The following is a 10,440-nucleotide window of genomic DNA, read 5'->3' on the forward strand; positions in this document are numbered from 1 at the left end:
ATTATGATAGACATTATTCGTTGCCAATCATAGCAACTCTTTAGTCGTTATAGGCGGGACAGAGTGGATCAAAGTCTGAGAATGACTTGTGTTGGGGCGGGACTTAGCTGAACGTGCCAGAAATTTCCTTCTGGTGAGAGACTGTCTAACGGGCCATATAAAGACATTAACGATGGAGTTTTGAAATAATAATAATAATGATAATAATGATAATAATAATAATAATAATAATAATAATGAGATACAAGTTTACAACTATTATAATACAAAAAAGCACACTGTATGAACGAGGGGATCCACATCTTTTTTTTTATTTATTTTTTTTTATTTCATCTGCAGACGTAGAGAATGAAGCCAAATACAGTACAGTGTGTGTGAAGAGGTAGTGCTGAGTCCGAGCAGTTTCACATTAAGTGTGTAGTAATTTCCTCATGCAAAAGATCTGAGGTATGTTTTCCATTTGACCAAAGTGTTGCATCAAAACAGATTTCTCCCAGATTCAAACAATAAAGTGTAAATGCCTAGTAATTTTACTGCTCTTTTACACAGTCTGTTTTTTTTTAGCAGTCTGTTACAAATTAGTGCTACATAGGTTAAACAGTGTTGCATGCTAAATACTAAATATATAGATATAACTATATAAATGTAAACTACCAAACGCATTACTAGAATAAACACATTACGTAAGTGCTCAGCGTAACTGAAAAAGCACATTAAACTGTTGGCATAATTGTTCTTCTAGAGAAGGGCTAAACAATATATTGTTTGTTCACTGACTTTGACAATGACTTTTGCAATACAGAGATCATGTTAGTCAACAACATGCAAATAAGCAGTCTTACAAACCACAATGTTTTAGTGAATTTTTACAATTTCCGAATAAAACATTGGCATTTTGATAAATACAAATGCAAAAGATGCAAATGATTTAAAAAAAGAAGAAAATAAATTGTTCAAATGAATGCAGGACAGTTCTGACCTGTGACACATTACATATTCACCAAATTCCATTAACATATTGCAGGGCATACCAAATTCACAATGTGTGGCAATCACAATATGCCATACCCATGTCCCTTAGTCTTAAGACACAATTTCAAAATATATATAAATAAATAAAAATTGAGCTGAGTTAATCAAAATCTAGCAAATCTGTAATCAAATATTTTCCATAGTTCTGATCTCAAATACCAAGATATCTAAAAATCACAGATTAGATATTTCGTCCTTGACACTAATTATATATAATTAGTGATTATTAGGAGATTATTATTATTATTATTATTATTATTATTATTATTATTATTATTATATATTAGGAGATTATTATTATATGTAACACAACATAACACAAAAATCTTTTACAAATTATATATAAAGTATGAAAAGTATGTATCATTATTGCTGGGGAAAAAAAAAATCAGTGCTAAATTGGGGAAAAAATAACACTCGTGTTGTCTCTTTGTCCACCACGTCAACAAATATCATCTGTTGAACTTTTCTCATCGTCAGGTCAAATTCACAGGTCATCCCTTAGATTGCCAAAGACCAGTGGATTTGTAGCTTCTTTCTTCAGGTAGCTGATGAAGTCATTGACCTCACGTCCACCCTAAGGCAAAAATATTGACACGTAAAATACAAATTCAGCTTATGTTGTGAAACTCCTCCTGCTGATATCTGTTCATTATACAGACCCTTAATTAGCACTGTATAGAAATCTGCACAGATGCAACAAGGAATTGTAAATTAAGTAATGATGTTGAAGTAATGTATTTAAATGTTTGTAAAAGAAAATGTTCATAATATATAAAATCGTAAATAGGAACTCCCAAGTTGTTTACACTCACAATCAAATGCTTCTCCAGGTTAATAGAAGAACAAACTGTGTGGATTTTTAACTGTATGTTGACTGCTCTTTCAGATGTTTAACTCTTTATAATATGTACCTCATAACGCCTCGGTTGGTCTTTTTGTCCAGCAGGAGCAAAGTAAATTGCTGGGAAGCTAAAGCACAAAAGTGATATCCATATTCAGTACAAAGTAAAACAAGTTAGAAATTATGTAAAGTTTAAGAACTTGCTCTTAAAGTTCAAGCACAAAGATTTCAGCTTTACCCTTGTACATCATAATTTGGAGGAATATCGTTGGCAGTGGCATCCATCTTAGCAATGACAATGTGGGAATCACCAGACAGCTGAAATATTAGATGATAAAGAATATTATACACTTATCAGTGAGCAGATGATGTACATTGCCAGTCTCGACATTTCCCATACCTTTTCTCCAAGCTCAGTATATGTAGGCTCCAGATTTTTACAATGACCACACCATGGAGCATAAAACTCCACTAGTACATCTTTCTCTGGATTGTTCACAATCTCGTCAAAAGTGTCAGCCACCACAACCTGTGTTTAAGAAAATCTTAAAGATTTGACTGGAAACCAAAATATTTTAAATTAAATCACAAGCAATAGAACATATGTGCAAGAGCTCCATGTACACACCTTGACAGGACCATCATTCGTCTCTGGCACAGGCTCAGATTTAATGTATCTCTTTAAGTGATTGGCAAAATAATCCTCCAGAAACCTCTCCAAAGATTTGCCATCTCTTCTATAACAAAAGAGCAGTAAGAAATACAAGTCACAAACATGAGCACTGTAAATGCAATGGTATCTCACTATCTCAACAATGCCTCCTGGTGGCTGAAGAGTGCAAAACAGCACACTCGTTTTCACCACTAGTTCTTAACTCTTACAATTGTCAAGAAAAAAGGAATAACTACTAATCTTTTGATCAGGTTCTGTAATGGTAACTTAACATACTTTTAAGGAAACTTACGTGAACTCCTCTTGCATGATGTACTTGTGTCCTGCTCTGGTCCTGATAGTGATGAGGGGCATCTCTCCCCCATCAGACAACTGCAGTCCAAACTCCTCCTCCAGCTCCTCCTGAAACTCCCTCCGGTCAGCCACAGCAAAACTCAGCCCACGAGACACGAACTGAGTCGCCACTTTCATCACCCTGAAAAGAAGAACCAAATTAAATTTATTAATAGCAAATCAAAACAGTTAAACACTAATTTAGGTTTTATAAGTAATAGTGGAAATCTAACAGAGTTTTAAACACTGTATCACAAACCAGCACACTTCACCTGTTTCGCCAGTAATTTGTACCCTTTGGATTCCGCACATAATCAACATCGTAATAGGCTGTAAGCAGATCTCTCGATCTCAGACTGTCTCTGTTCTCAGAGGTCAGATGAGGACAAAGACCAAAACTGAAGGAGGGAAAAGAGAATAAATAATCAGAAACACTGAACAAGTTGAGAGTGGAAAATTGATGTGGATGAGAGTCCATCACATACAGATATAGGTGACATTCTTAACTTTCTACTTAAATAAAAAAAATTACAGTGTTGTTTTGATTACTCAAACGTTCTCTCAAGTTTCGATACTCAGTGCAACTGAAAAAAACAAAGCAAAATGCAATAAATGTGGACTGGCACAAGAATAGAAAGAGGAACAGACATGTTGTTCTTGAGGAATGTGTGTAGCGTAGAGGTTGAGACAGAGTCAGCAAACTTCAGCACACTATCCTCAAACACGTTGCTCATGTGTGGAGGACGAAAAAGCAGGACACACCTTGAGAGATTTAAATGAAACATAGCAAAAAGCATTAATATACCATTCATATCAAGTTACATTCTTTCAGTCTATGTTTATGTCCCCTTTTAAATCCATATTCCACATACTCTCTGTCCATGCCATATTTGAGTCCTATTCCCAGGTCTGTGGCGTGGGCAAATTGATAGCTGTCCCTCAAAGCACTGGAGGCCTTCAGAAACTCAGCAAGCTCCAGATGGTCACGTCCTGAGAAAAAGCCTGGAACACAAAGCATACTTCTCTCAGCTTGATTCAAAACCATAAGTGGAGGAGTCTAAATTCTCCTAAGATGGCTGTTTAAATGGCTGTTATAACTGGTAGCAGGGGAAATCACTGAAGTGTGCTGGTTCCTACTAGTAGAATAATGATGCTATAATATTAATTTAAATTGTAGCACCACAGTATTCCCAGGAATTACTTGTGTACACAGTGGAATGCAAGATGCCATAGGAGCTCCAGTTTACGTAATTCATTTAGTCATAAAATATGAAGCGTAGATCACCGAACAAAGACATTTAACGTACTGATTCTATTGTCACATTGCCAGTCATCTGATGTATGAATGCATAGGCTAACTCATTGCTGTCAGCACTTTAATTGTATTATTTATTTTTCCAATAATCACAATATGGATAATAACATGATAACAACTCACCCACAACACTGGCATCAAAACCATTTATGAAAGCATCCAACTCAGCTTCACTGTGTAGAGCTACAGAGCTTGGGCCAGCCTGCTTCTTCATATAGCTCACAATGCCATCTATGAAATTCATCATAGTCCAAAAGCATAAATGCATAAATAAAAGTCTACAAAAAGCACTTTATATGGATTTATATTCACATCAAACACACACCTGCTGTCCGAGGACCATTGTATGAAGAGGCCTCCTCGCCATTTCGAAAGATTTTTAGAGTGGGATACCCATTCACCCCAAACTTCTCACATGTCTTAGAGTTTGCAGTGCAGTCAACCTAATCAGAAAAAGGATCTAGTTATGCACATTGTGACAGGCCCACTGTATAGAATGAGTTGGACAAATCTACGTTTTGCACAGTAGATCTCCAAACATTTTTGACTGTGAGATGGTAAAGACTTTAGATTTCCACTTAAATCTTTATTTTACCATGTAAATGTAAAAATATGACTGTGTAGTATCTTTCCTAGTGAAGTGTGGGCTAATTCTAGTACAGTCACAAGACTGCTGGGAGGGGCTTTAAATAAAATATTTCTACATTCAATAAGCTACAGCCAAAACAAATGTCAAACTCAACTATCAAGCAGAACATGATTTGAGTAAGTACAAAGTGCCATGATCAAGTCTGAACATGTGCTTTAAAAAGATTATTGCTGTTTGTGACATGCACCTGTGCTTACCTTTGCTAGGGGTACTGTGCTCTTCAGTCTGGTAGCAGCAGCTTCATATTCAGGAGCTAACCTCTTACAGTGACCACACCTGTGAGTGCAGCAGTGAGAATGAATCACTTTTAGCTTTACAGGTTACAAGAGAAAACAACTGGAGGGGGTCCATAAAGTCGAGCATTAATAGCGTGTCATGAAGTGACTTGTGGCCAAGTATGATGACCCATACTCGGAATTTGTGCTCTGCATTTAACCCATCCAAGTGCACACACACAGGTAGTGAACACACACACACAGGTAGTGAACACACACACACAGGTAGTGAACACACACACACACATCGTGAACACACACACAGCCTTTTTCGCTGCGGCACCTGGGGAACAGTTGGGGGTTCGGTGCCTTGCTCAGGGGTCTCACCTCAGTCGTGGTATTGAGGGTGGGAGAGAGCGCTGGTTATTCACTCCCCCCACCTACAATCCCTGCCGGACCCGAGACTTGAGCCCACAACCTTCAGGTTCACCTTCGGGTTGCAAGTCCGACTCTCTATCCATTAGGCCACGACTGCCCCCACCTACCTGAACCTACCTGAACCTACCTGAACCTACGTCTCTCTCAACCTGCAAAAGGAAACACTTCACTGTCTACCTCAGGTGCTTTGATTAAAAATAATTTAAAAAAAAGGTGGTGATCACAACCCACCATTATCAAAGCTATATTAATTATTGAGTTCTTATAGTTATCTACTTTTTTTCCCTCTGGAATTAAATGGGTTTAATCAGAACCGCTGTTACTCAGAAACAAGCAGGGCTATAAATAATGTCAACTTGAATCAATTCAGCTCTGTCTGTGAAAGTTCAGGAATAAAAAGGTCTGCGGCTCCAATAAATAACGAAATATGATTGCACACATTTGTATAATGAGCATAATATTTTAATAGTTGATCAAATACAGCAGTACTGAGGTGGTCAGCTAAAGGGGTCCCTGGGTACAAAAAGTTTTGAGCTCCTGGTCTAACTTGCCTGTCCTGGTGATGCTCAGGAAGCTAACCAGCTGTGTCAAGATCCAGTTTAGAGCATTTCAGAGAACCAAAGGAGGAACTTATATGTTAAAAGCTTTTCTAAATTAGGCAGCTTACTAACATTTATATTTTAGCTAAAGAAAATTACTTCCATTTGATGGTCAATAAAGTCGTATAGTGTACATTAAGTGCACACTTATTAGTAAACTCTTCACAGTCGTGAGTTTGTTAAACTCCCATCGATGTAAAGTTAGCTCTCTTCCACAGCAACCCCCTTTCCCAATAAGAACAAACACCAACCACATGGCTACCACACCAATATGGCTACTGAGCAATACAAAAACCATGCCTGAACTACGAAAATAATATCTCATTCTAAGGAAATGTCCAAACGGTGTAGCTATCAGGTCAACTTTAAGAAGGCTAGCGTACCACGGCGCGAAGAACTGCACGAGCAGAGTCTCGTGCTCGGCTACACGCCTCTCAAAATCTGCGTCCCTCAGCTCGAGCACACCTCCGCTTCCCTCCGCTTTGTGTAGGACACCGAGCCAAAGAAGAGCGATATATGAAAAATACATCTTAATAATAACTCAAGTTGACTGGACAGTTTCTTAAATGAAGTCAGTTGTACAAACTTTGGAATGACCCTCATGACCAGCCCAGCTGGAGCTCAGAGTGAGCTCAGTGTTACAGAGCAGACAGGCGGCTGCTGATTGGCTGAGAGCCACGAGACAGGGAGTGAAGACCGTGTTTGGGAAGAAAGGTCCAGCCCTCTTTATGAGGAGCTTCAACACAGGGGCTGTGTTCAAAATCACATAGTCATATTCTATATACTGAGCTGCACTAGTATACTCTGTACTACATACTATTTCTCGTAATATTTTGCAGTATAGTAAGCAGTATTCGAAACTAGTTATACTAGTTATGTGACTAACTGTTAATGATATTTACTTGTGGAAGCAGTTACCTCAGAAGCTTACTGTAATAATTATTGATTTGGAATAAGAATTCCTCACAAACACCTGACTACATATAAGATATAGGAAGTCTTTAATGTAAAAATCATACAGAATTTCTTAGAAAAATTTAGGAAAGAGGCAAATGTACTGTAAATTTCTCTTTGCATGGTACAACAAACTGTGCCTCATCATTTCTTGCAGTGTAGGTATAAAGTAAATATGGTGAAATATCTTCATGTTTTATTCTGATTTATTTCTTTGCCTTGCTGTATAAACATGTACTGTTTGAATTCTTAAACATCACAAAAACAGCGATAAATATGATCAATTTGATAACTGATTTTTAGATAAACTATCTAATAATTAGCCTGTCTTTTGTGCTTTTTCTTCATGTGTCTTAAGAACAGACAAACAATATTTATTCTTAACCTTTTATTGGAGGTGTTGATTTATTTATATTTTATTATATTACCCCCTGACATATTGACATACAGTTAGGTCCGGAAGTATTTGGACAATGACAGAGTTTTTGTGATTTTGCCTTTATACACCACCACAATGGATTTGAAAAAAAAAAAAAACAATCAAGATGTGATCAAAGTGTAGACTTTCAGCTTTATTTTAAGAGGTTCCACAAAAATATGGCATTTACCATTTAGGAATTACAGCCATTTTAAACAAAGTACCTCCATTTTCAGGGGCTCAAAGGCATTTGGACAAAGTGACATAATTGTAAATATAACCATAATTTTAATACTTGGATGAAAATTCTTTGCAGTCAATGACTGCCTGAAGTCTGGAGCCCATGTTCTCAAAACTCAAATTCTGAGATTCCTTCCTGAAGATGCTTTGCCAGGCCTTCACTTCAGCAACCTTCAGTTGCTGCTTGTTTGTGGGTCTTTCTGCCTTCAGTCTTGTCTTCAGTAAGTGAAAAGCATGCTCTATTGGGTTGAGATCAGGCGACTGACTTGGCAGTTTCTTTGGCAGTATGTTTAGGGTCATTATCCACCTGCACTGTGAAGCAGCATCCTATCAGTTTTGTAGCATTTGGCTGAATGTGAGCAGAGAGTATAGCCCTTTACACCTCAGAATTCATCTCGCTACTTCTGTCAGCAGTCACGTCATCAGTAAACACCAGTCAGCCCGTTCCATTGGCAGCCATACATGCCCGTGCCATAACACTAACTCCACCATGTTTGACACATGATGTGGTATACTTTGGATCATGAGCTGTTCCTTTCTTTCACCATACTTTTCTCTTCCCATCATTCTGGTACAAGTTAATCTTGGTTTCATCAGTCCAAAGAATCTTATTCCAGAACATGGAAGGCTTTTTTAGATGTTTTCTGGTGAAGTCTAATCTGGCTTTACTGTTCTTGAATGTTACCAGTGGTTTGCACCTTGTTGTAAACCCTCTGTATTTACATTCATGAAGGCGTCTCTTGATTGTAGATTTTGACAATGATACGTCTACCTTCTCCAGAGTATTCTTGACTTCTGTTGATGTTGTGAAGGGGTTTTTCTTCACCAAGGAAAGGATTCTGCGATCATCCACTTTAGTTGTCTTCTGTGGTCTTCCAGGCCTTTCGATGTTGTTGAGCTCACCAGTGCTTTCTTTCTTTTTAAGAATGTACCCAACTGTTGATTAGGCCACACCTAAGGTTTTTGCTGTCTCTCTTATAGATTTATGTTGTTTTTCAGCCTAATGATGGCCTCCTTCACTTGCATTGAGATCTCCTTGGACTTCATATTGGTATCTCCAGTCGAACTGCTGCCAAATGCCAACTCAGTACCTGATATCAACTCCAGACCTTTTATCTGCTTCATTTGTCTTGAAGTAACGAGGGAATGGACCACACCTGGTCAATTAACTTCTTGTCAGTCAATTGTCCAAATACCTTTGAGCCCCTGAAAATTGAAGTACTTTGTTTAAAATGGCTGTAATTCCTAAATGGTAAATGCCATATTTTTGTGGAACCTCTTAAAATGAAGCTGAAAGTCTACACTTCGATCACATCTATTGTTTTATTTCAAATCCATTGTGGTGGTGTACAAAGGCAAAATCACAAAAACTCTGTCATTGTCCAAATACTTCCGGACCTAACTGTATTAGGAACTATGTGCTCATTACTCGAGGATGTAATAAAGCATTTAAAAGAACATTTCCCTCGGAGGTTTGGTAGATAGTATCAATTTTGTGCAGAACCAAAAAAGTGTTAACTTTTTATGGTTAAATCCAAAAATGAGGAAAGGAGATGGCAGAAAAGACCTTGTTGCATTGTGAGGTACACAGATAATAGGGTCAGAATTTGGTGCCAACAGCATGAATCCATGGCCACAATCTGCCAACAGTCCAGGCTGGAGGTGGTGTAATGGTGTAAGGAATGTTTTCCTGGCACGCTTTGGGCCCGTTTATACCAATCAATCATTGCTTGAATGACTATTTGAGTATTGTTGCTGACCATGTGCATCCCTTCATGGCCACAATTTACCCATCTTCTAATGGCTACTTCCACCATCATAATGCACCAAGTCACAAAGCAAAAGCTTTCATGTTTCATGAACATGACAATGAGTTCAGTGCTCTGCGGTGGCCATCCCAGTCACCAGATCTGAATTGAGGTGTGGTAGAACGAGGAGATTCGCAGCATGAAAGTGCACCTGAAAAATCTGCATGAATTGCATGATGCAATCATGTCAACATGGACCAGAATCTCAAAGGAATTTTTCCAACTGTGAAATCCATGCCACAAAGAATTGAGGCTGTTTTGAGAGCAAAGGGAGATCCTACCCAGTATTAGTACAGTGTTCCTAATAAAGTGCTCTGTGAGTGAATGTCCCAAATAATATACCTTAAAATATTTAGTACATTAACCATGGTGTACTATTTTTAGCATATTATTTTGCCACTTGGTATGAGAGTATGCATCTTGCAAAGTAGCCCTTAACAGCTTACAGCATCCACTGCTTTCACAGTCGTGATGTTTCAGCTGACAGGCAGAATAACTGCATTCATCATTCTAAATCACTGGCTACCCAGCTTGAAGTTTTGTCTACTCTCAGCACACCTAGGAGAAAACCTGAAAACTAGCTCTGTGTTAGTAGCTAAAAAAGTAGTAAGAATATCTCAACCTTTGCAGAACAGAAGGTCCCCAGGACAAGAATTGATACCTAAGCACCACATACATTAGTTCATGCATTCATGACCTCCAGACTGGACTATTGTAATGCATTGCTAGGTGGTTGTCCTGCATCTTCAATAAACAAGCTACAGTTAGTCCAGAATGCAGCCACCAGAGTTCTTACTAGGTCAAGAAAAAATGATCACATAACCCCAATATTATCATCCCTGCACTGGCTACTTGTTAAGTTTAGAATTCATTATAAACTAGCACTGCTTACGTACAAGGCTCTAAATGGTTTAGCTCCCAC

General features: G+C 38.1%; 1 protein-coding gene across 2 annotated transcripts; it reads right to left on the minus strand.

Annotated features, from left to right (window-relative positions):
* Positions 1–271: 271 nt before the first annotated feature.
* pdia7 (protein disulfide isomerase family A, member 7) lies at positions 272–6,761 on the minus strand. 2 transcript variants are annotated; one of them, XM_053234413.1, is made up of 13 exons: positions 6,482–6,761; positions 5,044–5,122; positions 4,523–4,640; positions 4,321–4,428; positions 3,755–3,884; positions 3,531–3,644; positions 3,155–3,280; positions 2,842–3,024; positions 2,505–2,610; positions 2,277–2,405; positions 2,115–2,194; positions 1,947–2,004; positions 272–1,609 (listed from the first exon to the last, which is right to left on the minus strand). In XM_053234413.1, the coding sequence occupies exons 1-13, from the start codon at positions 6,625–6,627 to the stop codon at positions 1,520–1,522; spliced, it is 1,467 nt and encodes a 488-aa protein (XP_053090388.1). In that variant the 5' UTR covers positions 6,628–6,761; the 3' UTR covers positions 272–1,519. The 2 variants fall into 2 exon arrangements, with proteins under 2 accessions (XP_053090388.1, XP_026781848.3); XM_026926047.3 differs by having other exon boundaries at positions 273–1,609; positions 2,505–2,613; positions 6,482–6,760.
* Between the last annotated feature and the right edge of the window lie 3,679 nt (positions 6,762–10,440).

This window comes from Pangasianodon hypophthalmus, chromosome 1 (assembly GCF_027358585.1).
Source record: "Pangasianodon hypophthalmus isolate fPanHyp1 chromosome 1, fPanHyp1.pri, whole genome shotgun sequence".
NCBI lineage: Eukaryota > Metazoa > Chordata > Actinopteri > Siluriformes > Pangasiidae > Pangasianodon > Pangasianodon hypophthalmus.

What these genes read in the sequence shown, in the direction of transcription:
- pdia7 (XM_026926047.3), bottom strand. Translation starts at nt 6,627, where the DNA reads ATGTATTTTTCATATATCGCTCTTCTTTGGCTCGGTGTCCTACACAAA. An exon ending in ATCATGCAAGAGGAGTTCAC is followed by an intron (nt 2,614 to 2,841) that starts GTAAGTTTCCTT and finishes CTTTTGTTATAG; the next exon opens with AAGAGATGGCAAATCTTTGG. An exon ending in ACCAACCGAGGCGTTATGAG is followed by an intron (nt 1,610 to 1,946) that starts GTACATATTATA and finishes TTTTTGCCTTAG; the next exon opens with GGTGGACGTGAGGTCAATGA.